At 45.6% G+C, this 16,903-nt stretch overlaps 1 protein-coding gene across 4 annotated transcripts in view; it reads right to left on the bottom strand.

Annotated features, from left to right (window-relative positions):
- Window positions 1–1,196, bottom strand: part of LOC122783037 (AT-rich interactive domain-containing protein 1B-like) — a 50,221-nt gene extending 49,025 nt beyond the window's left edge. For 2 of the 4 annotated variants that reach the window (XM_044047674.1, XM_044047675.1), the window contains exon 1: window positions 786–1,196. In XM_044047674.1, the coding sequence (XP_043903609.1) occupies window positions 786–1,140 (355 nt within the window). In that variant the 5' untranslated portion in view covers window positions 1,141–1,196. The remainder of the gene's footprint in view (window positions 1–785) is intronic. The other 2 variants (XM_044047676.1, XM_044047677.1) reach the window with 1 other exon arrangement.
- Window positions 1,197–16,903: the final 15,707 nt, after the last annotated feature.

Genomic DNA, 16,903 nt, shown 5'->3' with positions numbered 1-16,903 from the left:
AAAGACGCATATCGTGTTCCAGGGTCAGTTTTCCCTCGTGACCTTTTTAAAATCCTTTTTAAATGCACATATTTAAAAACAAATCAAGTCGTCGCCTCGCAGGTCTTTAAATCGCAAAAATAAGCGGAAAGGTCAAGCAGAAATGTAGGTGTGTGATAACTGAAACGCTTTGGGCAGCAGCAGCAACAAGTGAGCGGAGGCCACTGCCTCTGCAGCTGCTCCAGTGATGGTTTATGCAGCATGTAAACACTCAACGACACCTAATGAGGGAGCGCCTTCTGGCCACGCCCCAACCTGTGATGTCACAGCAGCTCTTTTTCTCTCAAAGAAAAAAACAAGACAATCTGCACGGACACCCCTTTGACTGACAGCTGCTATTGTCTAATTTGGTTGCAGGTGACACCTTTGAACATCTCTCAGCCAAATTGTGCTTCTGGAGGCTTCAAAAGAGGATTTGAGGATCTATCGGAGTGAAGTCACTTGTCTTGTAACTCTGTTTCCAAACAGCACGCTCTTCTTACGCGAGCATGAAGCAATTTCTCTTTAAAGTGTAAAGCAATTTTGCAAATTTCCCAGGGAATCTAACTCTGTGGTATACAGGGAAAAATGCAATGAAGTGTCTGGCACCAACAGCAAATCTTGTCAGTTGTCGTCTTATTTGTTTGTCGTGATTAAAGTAATAAAATTACGCTACAGGTTGCACCTTCCATCGCGACAGAAACCCGATTATCGAGATTTATGCGCGCACACAGTCATTCTCGAGTCTCTAATGACAGCAGTCCTACCTGGTGCGGCGGTGGTGGAGTTGGCAGAGGGGCCACTGGCAGGAGAGATGGGTCCAGAACCAGACCGGGACTGCTGGGACAGGGTGGAGCCTGCGGGCGAGCCAACAGGTGAGGGAGAGGGCCCGCTCCTCTGGCTGGGGAGGTGTGGGGAGGCGTGCGGGGAGAAAGGTGACTGTCCCTGGTTACTAGCGGCTCCCTGCTCCCCCTGGCTGCTGCTGCTGCTGCTGGAGGACGAGCCACCGGCGCTGACGGCTGAGCCCAGACCGGCCTCCGTCCCTGTGGGGAGGTCATCAATGGAGCCGGACAGATCCTGGAACAGAAGGAAGGAGCGACACTGAGTATTTATGAAGCTCATCCAATCCAAGCATTTTCATGAGTACGGAAGAGTATTAGGGCCAAAGCAGCATGAATTCTGAGATTAACCATCTTTCAGTACACACAACAGGTTAAAAGGTTAAAAGTTTACTCTTGATTCTGAATTCTGTCTTTAATCTCAGAATTCTGACTATTTCTCTTAGAATCCTGACTTTTTCTTTAATCTCGGTATTCTGACTTTTTCTTTAAAATCAGAATTCTGACTTTTTTTTAATCTCAGAATTCTGTCTTTAATCTCCGTATTCTGACTTTTTCTTTAATCTCAGAATGTTGACTTATTTTCCTCAGAATTCCGACTTTAATCTCTACATGAGCTACTACGTCATACAGCAGGTGGCAAATTTGAACTCAAGGAAGCACAAAATGCCCCATTATGTCATAATAAAACTATTTCCGCATGGTTTGCTCAGAATACCAGATTATATCACCATTAAGCAAGTGCAAATGTAAAGAGGCAAACACTTCAGGGTGAGAGGTTAAAAGTTGACTCTTGAATGAGCAGCGTTTAACTTCCCCGTGAACTGCTGAGCGTGTGACAGTGGTTAATATGGCAGTGGAGCAAAAACATTACCCGCAGATGAAACCACCACTGTGTACACTGGCTGCTGTGGTGAAAATGAATTGTAATGGGCTTTCATTCAGACCGGGGGTGAGTTCATATTACAGTTTTCATTTCCTGTGGTGAGAGGAGGATTGTGTGTGTGTGCTTTGTAGGTATTCCCCGTCCTGAATTGATTCCAGGGAATTCCCACAAACGCTGCTGACAAAACTCTCCCTGCATTAAAGTGCAGAGAGTGTGAGAGACGGAGGAGAGACAGCGGGAGAAGTAAAAAGAAGGCCAGATGTGATGCAATGTGATGGGCTGCCCCCTTAACTACACATCACACGCTCTTTGATACACACACCCACACCCACACCCACACACACATCCTCGGCTGTGTCTCAGCTGTAGCTGGACATGAGTGAAGTCACCGGCATGTGACCCTGTGTTTTTTTTTTTAAGCTGGTGCCTGTTTAGGATTAAAGGGTAAGTATTGTGGATCCGTACCAGCTGATCCTACCTGCAGAGCCAGGCCTGATGACCCTGTGCCACCTGGGCCCAGAGCAACCAGACAGACAGCGTCTATGTGTCTGTGTCAAAACATTTTGTACGTGTACTTTTGAATGTGTGTTATTATGTATCTATAACATAGTTTTTTTTTATCTACGACATAATAACTAATTCAACGTAACAAACTTTTATTTTATTTTTCTTATAATTTATTAATCCCTTAGGACAGGGGTGTCAATAATAGTTAAGACATTCGGTTGTAATTACTGCTTTATTAAATGTATTACACGTGACATTAAATAACATATATTTAAGCTGTTTTAATCACAGTTGTTCTTGTTCTCAGTTTTTGTGCATCATAAATATGTTTTTTATTGTGAAGTATACATCATTTTATATCAAAACAAGCACTTTTACTTTGAAACTCAGTCTAATGTCATCATGGATATCTTATATTGCCCATCCGCTACTACTGGTGGGGACTCAAACCGGCAACCCTCCGGTGACAAGCCAAGTTCCCTTTCCACTTGGCCATGGAGATTTAAAGTGTTAAAAATTGTGCTTTTTCCATATTATCCCAGCAACATGTTATTTCTTATCAGTCACCCCCATCATCTTTCCACCCATGACAACTGAGTCAGTGAGGCATGTGCATGGCTGCTTGCTTTGGTTAATGCCATCTCAGCTGTGACACACAAAGCCTTTTGTTTTCCATCATGCTGCTGTGAGTGCCCACCCGTGCTGCCAGCCTGCCAGTCTGTCACCTGGCATTATCTGCCCTCGCACGGCTGAGCACACGGGGCGCTCGCATTCCTCCTCCTCCTCCTCCCCTGTCTTCCCCTCATTCACTCTCTCTCCCTCGACCGTGGCACCGCTCGCCGTCTCAGCCAATCAAGTCACCCGGTGTTCTGAGCTCAGCGATGTACATCGCCGCCTCTGCCAACCAATAGGGCTGGGCGTTATTTTCGACCGGCTGACTGACTGACTGCCCGGGGTGCGTACCATTTCACACGGAAGGAGCCGGAGCCGGCGCCAGCGTAACCATGGGAATGGCTTTCCCAAAACACAGAGAGAGCGAGCCGGATGCACTGCTATGTTGTTAACCCACAGGCTAATTGTGAGAATGGTTAGGAATAATTGCATTCACCTAATTGGGAGCTGTTGCCAGCTTTTCCAGTGGTAGTTTAGGGGTGGGAAAATGTGCGCCAGTAATTCGTTTAGAGGCAGTTAGGCACATTTGGATTATACATACACTTGAGCACAGCTGTGTGGCCCAAGACCAAAAAAGTAGCGCCAGTGCGTAACACGAACGGGGTGAGAAGCTTAACAACACTCGACTGTAAAAATGTCAATCGTAAATACCTCATAAATCCCTCGTTACGGCTGCATTTGCAGAAACTACCACTCCGACAAAGTCGTTACACAATGCACCTGCAATCAACACCTGGACTTGTACACTTTGTCACTTTGGATCATTGTGTTACCTGGCTAACTGTCTGCATCACAGTCATATGTAAAGAATCAAAGCCAGCCAGCCAGATAACCAGCCAGGCAGCATGCAGTCAGGGGATCCAAACGCCCAACAATCTGGGGCCCCAATCCAAAGTGGCCCAAATCCAATTTGTTTGGCTCAGGGCTGCAAATTGCTCTGTGCATTGAGTCTCCAAATAGCTGTCAACCACTCCCGCTTGGCGTCCTGTATCGCTTAATTCGCTCCTGGAGCATGTAATTGTCATAATAAGAAAAATATTGAGGTGATAATAACCAGTTACTTTGAGATGCCCCCTGTCCGCCTCAACACACATACACACAGTCACATATATGCACATAATGGGCCGAGACTGCCATCTACACATTTCACACAACATTGGAGAGGCAGCCACTCGTGACCTTTCACCTCGCCGCTCCCTCTCCCTCTCGTTTGGTGTGTGTGTGACAGGAGCGCAGGCTGCTGGCCTGTCACAGCGAGACATGCTTGAGCACTGATGCAGCCGAGGGTACAGACGAGACCACATGTGCGCTTACACACATATACACGCACGCACACACACACCATTCTATCCCTCACTCACACTCCTGACCAGCTCTCACACTCACTGACTCACGCAAACGTACAGGCGTCAGCGTGAAGCAGGGAGCTGTCACATCCAAGAGACTGTGGGCCCCTTTTCCCTCGACCACGGTGCTGATGTTTTCTCCTCTCGCTGCACACTGGGAATTAATCAAAGTTGTTATTGAGGAAGGCACCAAGTGTGTGTGAGTTAGAGAGAGAGAGAGAGAGAGCCTGTGTGCGCACTGTCTAGACAGGGAGGAGCCAATGGCTACAGCTTCCTGTGGGCCACAGGAAAGAAGAGCGACAAGAGAAATTAGCTTCTCTCTCTCTGTGTTTCTCCCAGTCTCGTGTTGAGGATTCATTTTTCTGTCTTTCCATCAATCAGCCAGTCAGAGGGATAATATCACAGATCTATGATGAAGTCTATTTGTCCACATGATAACATAGATAAAAGACCTGCAGGACTGAGACTGTTCACAGGCCTTCACCTTTGGACCTTTGACCCCGAGGGCCATGTGTCCACTTAGCTGTTTCTGTGACATTTTAAAAATCCAACAGCAAAATCTTTTTAAAACAGGGTTCATATTACGACGCTGATGAAATGGGATGAAATATCGTTCTCTCCCATCACACTGGAGAAGGACACAGAAATGGGTTAGGGTTATCGCTGATGACGCGCTGGCAACGGTTTCTGAACGCTGAGAAGTTGCACCTTTAAAGCCAACGTGTGGTTATTACGGTAATTTCACTCGTGCCGTTTCAGGAAGCCGGAGAATCAGCGTCTTTGTCGCCAGAGAGGAGAGAGTGGGAAGAACACCTGTGCATGTTCCAATTTCAAATTTAACATGCAAAATCTACTGTTTGTTTCTGTTCAACTGCAGTGTTTTTCAAAATAAAACACAGTAAATTGTAAATAACTGCCAGATATTGGTAGTTATTCTCGAAAAATGGACAAAAAAAAACTTAGTTACTGGTCCTTTTATGGTTAAAATGAGCAACAACAAAAAAAGTAACTGTGCAACATAAAACTCAAAGCTGCTCAGTGCATTTACTCTATGACCTAAAGCTAACATTAGAGGAATCACCTGAAACATGAACATCCTTCAGGCTCTTTGCAAAACGGATGAACCGCAGCAGAGTGACTTTGTTCCATGGCGATTGGTCCTGCTCTCATCCGAGGCCCTGCTCTGCTCTGTCTCGACAGGTGGTTGACATTTTATCTGCTACAACTCTAATGAAAGAATACGCTTCTTCTCCCACCTGCTGCACTTTCCACTGGCCACCAGATCCCATGCAAGCGCGCAGTAGCAGGTACAGGAGCAGGGAATTTGTGTGTATTTATTGGTGGCTGTAAATGTGAGTGTGTTGGTGAAATGAATCTCTTTCTGAATAATAAACTGTCCTCTCTGTGCTACTATTGCAGCTCAGAGACAAAAAAACCCTGCTGGGAGAACAAGGTGAAGTCGTTCTGCATTGAAAAGCCTGGAACTTTGGTGGATTCCCACTTAAAGTGACGAGGTCAGACACTTGAAGCATCATTTTTTTTAGCTCCCGCTCTGGCATTCATATTCACAGAAAACGAGCGCTGTAAATTGAGCAACTGCCGTTCGGAAAAAGATTGCTCGACAGCCAGTGTGACAAAAATTGTCTTTAAGTTTACATTTTTATCACTATTGTCTGAACTCGGTTTCTTTTTTCCCCCATTTCCATTAAGTAGGCAGTGTGTATGCATCCATATAGGCCCTGTTTTAACATATCAAGTGAAATGGATTGTAATGTTTCACACAGCGCTGATTGTTCTCCACCTCACTGTGGTACCGTATATACAGAAATAACACTTCAGTGAGCTCAGAGGCCACTTTTATTCTCCATTTCTCTTCTCTGAGTAAATATGATGATGCAAACTGTAATTAACTCCAATAGCCATGGTTTGTAGGCCTGAGGGAGAGGTCTGCTCATGGCAGCGCCGCACTCATTTATCGGCCACGGCCGCTGTGCTTTAAATCTTTATGGCGCGTTGGAGAATAGGCGAAAACGCTATTACACAAAAGATGTTTTTCTTTTTTTATCCTCTTCCCCAAACCGTCGATTGAGGCGCAATCCAAATGAAATGCCATGCAAATGAAGCCAAATGGACTGCCAACTGTGTTTGTATGTGTGAAAGAGGGTTTTTAACATGATGCCCCATGTAGAGCATGAACCGTAATACCCTTCCACTAAGTGCTATTACGTACAGAACGAAGAAGAGAAATGAGCGGGAGTGAGAGAGACTTAGTGGAGGGAGATTTAACACAACACCCCCACCATTATTCCCTTCTTTGATGTCAATTGGCTGGTGCGTTTACTGAGGCTGGAATGATGATGATCATTTGTGATGATGATGAAAATTGATTAAAAAAAAGGAGACAATTTAAGCATTTCTCTATGAAATGCTGATCAAAATGTGCAGTAGTCACAGAACAGTTAGAACACTATGAGCAGTAGCGTGTGTGGGTGGCCTGTAGTTGTTTGTTGTACGCAGGAATGTGCAAACACGCCTTGACGGGCAATGCCTTTGCCAGATAATGTGTGTGTTTGTGTGCAAAGTGGGTTTAGATCCGTGTATATATATGAATGTATGAGAGCATGTGTGTGGAGATAAAGAGTTCTTGGGCAGAGGCTCTGCTGCCCGCCTCTCGAGGGTCCTCTGGGTGAATTCTTCAGCGAGGAGTGTAGGCACGACCCGGAAGCGTTCCAAAAAATGGTCGTGAGAAATGTTTGGTATGAGTGCGGCTCGCCAAAACCCACATGGGCTTTAGGCTACCACTCAGCAGGCACTCAAATATGTTAGCATGCCAACCCATGGACCTCTCTGCTGTGCCATGTACTTGGGGGCGGAATGTTGCAGTCGTCCAAGACTGACACAGGTCTTCTTCCAGCAACAGCTGAGATGTAAGACACAACCCTTTCACAACGGCAGGGCCAAAAAGTTGCTACTACCTCGGGAATTGTGACATCATCAGTGGGTATTCTGGGTTGTGAAGACGAGCGGGAAGGAGAGGAAGTATGGAGAAAAAGTGCCGTAACGCCGCCCCCTCCCCCAATGTTGGTTCGCCCACAAAGCACCAAGGTTCTGAGACTCCACAACGGAACCAGAGCCAGAACCAGAACCAGAGACCCGGCAATTATGTGGCAAACAACACAACAGTAGGGACAAGTACGGAAACCCAGTATTAAACAGGGCCTCAGGGCAACGTTTTAAGATACTGTGGTATCAAGGTATCAAGTGTGGGGGAGTTAATGGTTCTGGTAACAGTTTGGGACTAAATTAAGACTTTCACTTTCCCCAATCCTGAGTCGAAGCAGGGGGTTAAAGAAGCGCCCGCTTGATACAGGTGCTTCACACAGAGACCCAGACCTGCTCCGACTGAGCCACAGTGGAGACAGTTAAGCGCTCCAAAGCCTCAAGTGCCACGAGACTTTTTCCTTGTGAACATACGAGCAATCTTAGCAAACATTCAGCTCCAGTCGTTCACCTCCACCTCAGGTATGTTATGCTAGCAAAAACCCACGACGAGTCAAGTTAAATTATGCAAACACGAGTTAATAGAAACCATTAGTCAGTTAAAAGATTAGCAATCTGTTCATGGTTAAATCATTAAAACGGTTACTCACAAAATAGATAAATGTGCCATTAATTATTTATTGAAAGAGTCCGAGCATACACATATTGAATTAATCACAAATAACATGAATGACCAAACTGAATTTGCATTTGCAGCATTTTGGTGAAATTGTAGCAGCTACAGCGAATCGTCGCTGGTCCAGACCAGAGAGGACGAGACAAGAGCTGTGCTGTAAATAAAAATTGAATTTTTTTTTTAATAACATTATACTTCAAAATAATTGCTTTGGAATGGAACAGCTCTGTTTTAGTACTCCAAAATGTTCAAAATGAGAAATAAAACAACTGTTTAAGCAGCGGATCTATAAGCAGTTATTGATAAGAGTAGTTAAAAACTTAACGATACACAACACAATAATAAGGATTCTGCTTCCACGATGTGTCATTTGTGTTTACTTCTGCAAACAGTGGATAAAACATTCAGAAATATAACGTTTGAAGAGCAACAATGCTTGTGTGTCCCCGACAGTGGACACCTGACTCCAGTAGATGCAACAAATCAAAGTAACTCAGCGCATTAACAATTATTGCTTGTTGAAAGATAGGGGGCTCCCTGAGTGATAAGTGACCCGGCTCTTAAGCCTCTCTCTCTCAGAGTGTGGAGATATAGAGCAGGAGGCCACTTTGAAAGGGACAATGAAGGCACTATTACCCCCTAAGCTGCTAAAAGGTGCCAAAAATCTGACGCCGCGTGTCTCTAAACCACGCGGGATTAGTGCTGACTCACTCCGATTCTCCCTGATAATGTGCCAATCTGTGGCAGCTCGGGAGTTCTTATCCAGTCGGACCAAATTCACTTACTCTGCCGCACCCCTTACACACAATAAGTTAAGTTATCTCTAACAACCGACAGCATCCATTTGAGGCTAATAAAAACGACCTCTTTGTCTGCCTGTAGGTACTAAAGCCAAAGATGCCACCAAGTCCGTGGCATCCATCCGGGCGCGTGACCACGAGGACTTAGATTATTGGTATTCTGCTCAGACGTGCGTGTATTTAAATGTGACTCCATTTAAAATGGCAGCTTTAGACGCAGCAGCAAGCCCACTTATTGTCTGAGCTTTGAATTTTATTTGATTTTGCTGAGGTACTTCACACTCCTGCTTTCTAATGCACAAGCCGACCACTCTGCAGCCTCCCTCACGCCTCCACACACACACACACGCGCGCAAACACTCACCCCATTTGTTCTGCACGTATTAGTTCCACTAATGTTTTTATTTATGGCATTCCAGCATGACATACTGCCATAAACCCACCCACCCCTCCTCACCTCTCCTCTCACCCAAGAGGGAAACTTGAAGAGCCAACACATGACACAGAGTGTGTATTTGTGCCGAGTTGTGCGTGTGTGTGTGTGTGTGTGTGAGAGAGAGCGAGAGGGGAGCGAGCAACTAAATAAATAAATAAATAAATAAATAAATAAATAAATAAAGAGCCCAAATTCCTCATTTCTAATTCAGCTGCTCGTTCAGCTTAACCTCTCTCTCCTCAGCAATTAAAGCGCACGCCACATCCTTCACGCTGCGTACAGCCGAGGCTAAATAATGCAGGGGGCATCCAGCACCCGCATCCTTTATCATCCCAAATGACAGCCATTTGCATATCTCCCCAGTCAATTAGAGCGCGGCGGAATAATCAGCCCATAATTGGGGGAGAGCGTTGGTAATCACCCGCCCTGGCACACCGACAGGGCCATTGGAGGAGAGAGGTTGTGTGTGAGGTTGTGTGTGTGTGTGTGTGTGAGGGAGACAGTGCAACCATGACTGCAGCCTCTTCACTTCAAACCAACACGTCCAAACAAGCAGTCCAACTTCTAATGTCCTCCGTCCTCCTCTGCTCACTAATTTGCACACATCAGCTGTGGCCGCTAACAAATGATGTCTATGTAACATTATCTCTCACGGAAAAAGTGAGACATGAATGACGGGTTTCGCTCCATTCATTCTCAAATGTTATCAAATGTTAATTGCTTGCCATTTAAAAGCATGAATGGTGACATCCTCTTCAGCGTGGCTGCTCTGTGAGCGACACTGATGGGTTCAAGACTCCCTAACATCAACACTGAGCGTGACTGTCCTTCCAAAATAAAAGCACCACGGAGGAACGAGTTCCGCACCTCGTCCAAAAATTGTGGCTTTCTTGGGGCAACATGTTATTCTTTGCCCGCCTGTAATTCTTCTGTGAATTGAATATGTGAAGCTACTCTGTTCCTTTTATACGGCAACAAAGCCCCATGTTATGAACAGACCAGGCCAACGGGAGAAAGGCTGTGCCAAGACACCAGGGAGAAAATCCCCTGCTTGTCCCCTTTGGATGCTGACGATCAAAGTGGTTTCATAGGAAGTCTTTTTTTTTTCCCGTGCAGCTTTGAAGTGCAGTCGCTGCGCAGCCTCTGTATTTTTCAGTTGGAAGGAGAGCGGACCGTTTTAGTGAAACAACTATTCCCTTTAATACACTGTAACCTCAGATTCCTCAGACGCTTTGGTGCCGTCCTCTGAACATGACAAATACAAATGAAAGAGAGACAGGGGTTGACAATAATGTGTGTGTGTGTGTGTGTGTGTAAAGGAACATCAGAGAAATGCAGGCAAGGTTAGCTCCCACTGCAGCTGCATCCTTTTGTGTTCCTCCAGCTGCTTTCTTTTCCCTCATGCCTTTGTATTCACTTTACCCAGTCCAGTCCAGTCCGGTCCAGTCCAATGAAAACCAGCTTCGGAGAGATAAACTGTGTGTGCCGTTTACCTTTCCTTGATGGAGGTGACAAGAAGTAGTGAGAGGAGGTTAGAGCTCGCACGGGGAGGGAGGTGAGGCCAGTGCAAAAGGATGATAGCCATGATTTTCTTTTTTGGATTTTACAGCAGGAAAGTGGACCTTCATGACAAAAACAGAGTTTAAACTCAATCACGACGAGAGAGAGAGACGACGACAGGAAATACAAACGTGGCGGCATTCTTAAACAACTCTCTCTCTTATCCGTAGAGGGAGGAAACACTGATTTCCTTTCTACTCCTTTTTTTAAAGGGAGTGTCTTCCTCTGTTTAATCCCTCAGTCCTCTTCTCTCAAGGAATCTCTGACATTTGCTGCCAGCCAGGCAGCCCCATGCTGCACAGACTTATGCATCACTGTCAAAATGACTCTGATCAAAAGAAGGGAGAGGAGAAGCGGTGGTGGTGCAGGGGGGGGAGCTGTGTCTGGGTTTGAGAGTCTGTTTTAGCCGGTGCGATGCAAAACTCCGTCCCCACTGGACACGCCGACTGTCAGAGTGTCCGCCCGGGTAATCCGTCTGAGCTGACTGACGATCAATAGCATGGATCGGCGGAATTCTGGGAATGATTTGCTTGTGATCTGTGCAAAATTAACACACACAACTCTGACTTTGCCCATCAGCTACAACCCTGCACAGCACCACCTCACAGCTGTCTGGTCTTTGTTTGAACCTCCGACACTGTGGGGTCAGATATGGTCTCACACACACACACACACACACACACAGAGACACAGACACAGACGTCTATGTTTCATTTGTAAATCGCGAACAAGGAAACATCTGTGACTCATCAAAGCCCGGACGCTTCGGTGACAGTTTGGCATCATTTGTGGACCTCACCTGTCCTGAGTCAACAGCCAAGACTAGAATTATTATTATTTTTTGCATTATTGATCGATATTTTCATCATAACATTTTAAAATAATTGTAAATTAAGAGTTTTGAGACACACTCAGAGCCCTTTACTCAGAATATACATGCAGAAATAAAATGGTTTCATGAACATGACGGTGAGTTCAGTGAATGATAGTGACCTCCAGAGTTCAACATCTTTGGGATGCGCTAGAACGGGTGATGCGGCTGAAAGAGATGCAAAAAAATGATGGCGTGCAGTCATGACAACACGAATCACAAGTGAGTGAGTTTGTTTTACAACTTAATGTATGTTCTACCATCTTCTGTTCTTTCCAGATCCAGAGGAGACTTGTAATAAGGTTCTCCCATGAATAAGGAAAGGTTATAAATAACATGAATTTGTTTTTAGATGAATCGAGTCGCTCACACAGGGAGGCAGCAGTCCTTTCAGGGCAGGCCCTGGCGTCGGCGTCAAGTATTTAAATAAACTTTTTAGCGGTGGAAACACACTGGGCTCACCATCAAAGAGACTTCTCAAAAAAAAACATTTTCCTCTCTTCAAAAGAGTCCCGGGTTGGTAAAACAGGCATGGAGAATGCACCAGGCGACATATTGTAGGAGGTACAAAATGGTTAGAACTTCACCACAACAAAGGCAGATGAGTGGAGGGGTGCAATTCATCACACCCTCAACAAAAAAACAAGTGTGACCGACTGTCCGTGACCACAGGAACAAAACAAAACAAAAAAAGCTCCTTAATTGGAGACGCTGTTTTTTTTCTTAATTTTTTATTTCATTTTAAACCATCTATTGTCTTTTTTCCTCTTCCCATCCAATTTCTTGTTGCTCCGTCTGAGCCCTTGCCCTCACTAAAACAGTTCCCTGTGAGTTATTCTGGCCTCCGACTTAAATTAGAAGGCAGACAGCGCTGCAGGAACGCGGCGCAAGGAACGAGGAGGCGAGGAGGAGGAAAAACCTCTGGGCCCTTTATGGATGCGAGCTTTCTTTACAAACAGACAGACAGAGAGGCCTGAATCCGCACACCATCCACCTCAGGCGAAATCTCATTTGTCAGGCATTCAGCTGACGACCAGAGGATAGAGAGACGGAGCGATCGAATGAGTGCAGTGGACTCGCGCCCACCCCGCCGTCATTAGCTATGCACAAGACAAACTGCTGACACAGAGTCGCACAGCGTGCTGAGCGGGGTTCTTGTGGGAAGGCAGGAGGAATCCATTCCTCCGTCCCTCCACCTGTCTATTGACATCTCTGGCTCTCCCTCGTCTGCCTCTGGTTTTTGCAATTACAATCAAACGGCAGCATCCTGGCCCCTGAAGCACTGACTGACGGCTTGGATTAACCAAGATGTGGAGAGGCCTTGGGATGCTGTGTGAGTTTGTGTGTGTGTGTGTGTGTGTGTGTCTCCCTGCCTGTCAGCCAGTTTTTGTTTGTCCACATGTGAATTTTACATTGTTTTGTTCAGCCTGTGCGTCATGTTTCACAGTATCTGTGTCTCCTCCTGTCTACTGGTGGATTTTGTGTATCGCTGTGTACCGGGGCGGTAATTCACTATCCGACATTTGTAAATCCGCTCAGATTTACCTGAATAAACGCAATCAGATTGGGATTTTTTTCGCTGTGAAAACGGAGGACGCGCGCAGAAAGTGAACCGTCTTCCCCGAGCAGGCAAATGTGACATCAAAGCACCTGTAAAGTGACATATAGTGAAATATTCTGCTGACTCACCCGTTAACTCCAACCCAGCGAGATGGCGGAGGAGGCATCACAGACAGGTAACAAGTTCACAAGTTCAGCCTCGCGTGAGCAACAGTACGTGTGATAATGGCATCGTGTGTGTGTGTGTGTGTGTGTGGGGGGGGGTATCTTAGAGGGAAAAGCGTGTCGAGTAATATTAAGATGTGATTTTTTGGATAAAGTGACAGCCCTATTTTGCACAGTAGCTTCATATTTGTAAAAGAAAGTGGATACATATGTGTGGAGTGATGCATTATCATTAAAATGAGTAAAAATGACAATGCAATTAAGCATTTTTCAATTAAATCCTACACAGTGGATCATTTGCTTATAATATCGGGGAAACTTCCAAAGTTTCATGTGCAGCATCTTGACAATTACAGACAATTAAACCGTTATATTTCCATTTAGATGCAAATATTGCACATTCAATGACACAAAAATCCTCCAAATTAATTTCAGAGAAGTGACAAACTGAGCGATGATAAAGTGATAACATGATGAAAGGTAACATTTCTGTGGGTATACACAAATCACAGAGCTGTGAGGGATCGCACGCAGTCTCTGAATTATCTTCACCGCCGCGTCGGAGAAACCCACGTCAAACGCGCAGCAGCACAGCACACCGCTCCTCAGAAGGTACGAGAATAAAGTGCGAGGAACAAAACATGTCAATCCGCCTTATCCCAAAAAGAAATCTGAGCAGCGCCGCGGTGTCTTCTGTGGGATTGTTTCTTTAACCCTTCCCCGCTTTCACGCTGACGCCATCCGTCACAGGCGACAAACGTGACATGACAGCCGCTGCCTGTGAAGCAGCGGTGGCGGCTACAGACGGAGAACTGTACTTACAGCGGCAGCAGTGCGCAACAAGGGGAAGACTGTCAAGACAAAAACTTCATCTAGAGCTGCCGATGCTGGCGCGGCCTGTAAATCCTGTTTTATTGTTTGGAAAAGAACCCACAGATTCCCATTAAGAACATCTATGCGTTGCAATTAACACTTTTACAGTAACTCGTCATATCAGAGTGAACTAAAGCCCGTAAACATAGCACTTTGCTTTTGGGTCTTCCGAGCCAAAAACCCGTCGTCGGCCTTTAACTGCTCAGTCACTCTGCCTGCTGTGTGTTTAGACCCAATTCTGTGAAATATGATTTGTGAGTGGCTTTCCTCCAAGAGAACCAATTCTGTGTCTGTGTCACAAATCAGCCGCAACATCACATGAGGATAAAACCATCTTAACGCCGTCTATGAGCACGCCAGCGACACACATTCACTATTCATGACAGTCACAACATTCTGTCGCGTCAACTCGTCCTGGATGCCCTCTTCTCACGCGGCCCGCTGGAACTGAGGCGGAGTTCGTGAGCCAACGGTCGCCCCGGCTGCGTGTGTGCGTGAGTGTGCGTGTGCGTGTGATGTAAGCACAGGGAAAGGAGAGGTGACAGCGGCGCGAGACTGATCTAATAAAAGGAGAAGATGAAACGCTGTCAGACGCTGCTGCTGCGGCGGCGGCGAGCACCTCAAACGCCAAGCGACGTTTGGTAAAACATGCACGCGTTCCTTCTCCCAGACATTCTCCTTCACACGCGCACACACACACATCAGCGTGACAGGCAGTTTCATAGTGTCGTAGCTGCGGTGTTGGCCTATAAAAAGCAGTGCTGATATGATTTAATGGGCGAGTCTTATTATAAGACTGTCGCCGGGGCCAGTGTAATCTGGCTAGCGCTCGGGGGCACGGCGCTAAGACACATGCACTACAGTGCTCCACAGCAGATAATATTGCTGTGTGTGCTACGCGTTGCTATTATAAGACGGAGCCATTTTGCTACAACGATACGCCGTGTATACAGTTGTCATTTGGGAAGGAGTGATTTATGACTGTGAGGCATGAGAATAAAGACAGATTATTTTTATTCATGTGTCTTTGGAGGACGACTTCATTCTTTCTTTTTCTTTTTTTCTCTGTGTGTGTGTGTGTGTGTTTGCACTGAACTTATTTTTACGCCGAATCAAAGGGAAATCATCTTCAATACAAAACACACACACACACACACACGTATGGGCTTTGTGGTATTTAAGTAAGCCCTGCAGAGAGTGTGGCCCACCCAGTCAAAAAAAAAAGCACAATGTCACATTGACATTGATTCTGAATCTGCACTTAATAGAACAAGATCCCTCTGTTAGCCGTCTTCCAATTTTTGCAGGGACTAAATTGCTATTAATTATAAATAGCGGAGCAGCTGTCTTAAAATATATGACATATCTACTAGGGTATTAGACACTGTGGTGATATTGCCTCTCCTGCCACTTTTAATATCGGCACCCTGGCTCCAATCACAGCCTAATAATGGCTTCTCATTATGAGGCGTGTGCATGTGTGTGTGTGAGGGAGAGGAGACTCCAATTTCACCACTTAAAAGGCACAGATGACACCATGTAAAAAGTTAATTTCATTTTAGACATTTATGGAATGGGGCTGTAAATTTAAACTCTCGAGGTGCACCGTGAGGCCATCAGCCCTGATAATTGAGATACTGAATAATTAGACGTAAGCAATTCATTATGCGTGTGAATGTAAAGCAGGTGTAAAAGACTTCAAACTTTATCTGAGGACAGTGAGAGGGAAAAGTGTGTGTTTTTACACACCACGACGTGGAACATATAGTGATATATATATATATATATATTTTTAAGTGAACGCTGAGGGCTATTGTTCCCTGCATGTAATAGCAGAGTCTGACAGGAGATGGCGCCGTGCTGACTGTGAGCACAGACGACCATGTGATCACACTCCTGACATTACTGCATGCATGTTTGAGTATATATGACTCAAAGAATCTGACTCAGGAAACTACCGCGACACATCACACGGAACAAAAAGAGAAGGGAAATCATGATAATATATTAATATGTCATGTTCTGTGGCATCACTATAACAGTCCCTTAAAATATTCCCAGGGAGACGTGTCATCAAATTTGTTCAGTTTGCTTCCGAACAATGTTACAATGGGACATTTTTGTAAAAACAAGATTAAAAGAAACTCACAGTAAATCTGCACAATCGTACGTTACTGAAAAAGATGTGCTCGCTCAGTGTGAGTCGACAAAATAATCTCCTTTTTTGTTGGCCATTTTCTCCGTGTCTCTCTTGTTTCCCTTAAAAGCACATAAAAAGGCAACACAGTCACTCGGTGCCAAATCTATCTTTAAAATGATTTGTTTGATTTTTTACTGTCAGAAGAAAATGAGTTTGGTGATGAGATGAGTGAGAGGAGGCTGCTACCTCTCCCTCTCTCTCACTCACACACACACCCACCTATCTCTTCCTGAAACTCCTCAAGCCTCCACCTCCCCCACACCCTCCTCCTCCTCCTCCTCCTCCTCCTCCTCTCTCTCATGGCCTCTGTCTTAATTTCACAAGGGAATCATTTGACAGATATTGCCCTTGAAGAGGCAGCCTGTGCCTCGCCACTGAGAGCAATGGGGGGGTGAGGGTTGTAGGGATGGGAAGAGGAGGATTCGGGGGTGATGGAGGAGAAGAAGCAACAGAGAATGAGAGTGATGGGAAGAATGAAAGGGGGGAGGAGAGAG

Source organism: Solea senegalensis, linkage group LG16 (assembly GCF_019176455.1).
Source record: "Solea senegalensis isolate Sse05_10M linkage group LG16, IFAPA_SoseM_1, whole genome shotgun sequence".
Taxonomy (NCBI): Eukaryota; Metazoa; Chordata; class Actinopteri; order Pleuronectiformes; family Soleidae; genus Solea; species Solea senegalensis.
Note: the sequence above shows the minus strand (reverse complement) of the source record. Positions and strands in the feature narration are given on the sequence as shown.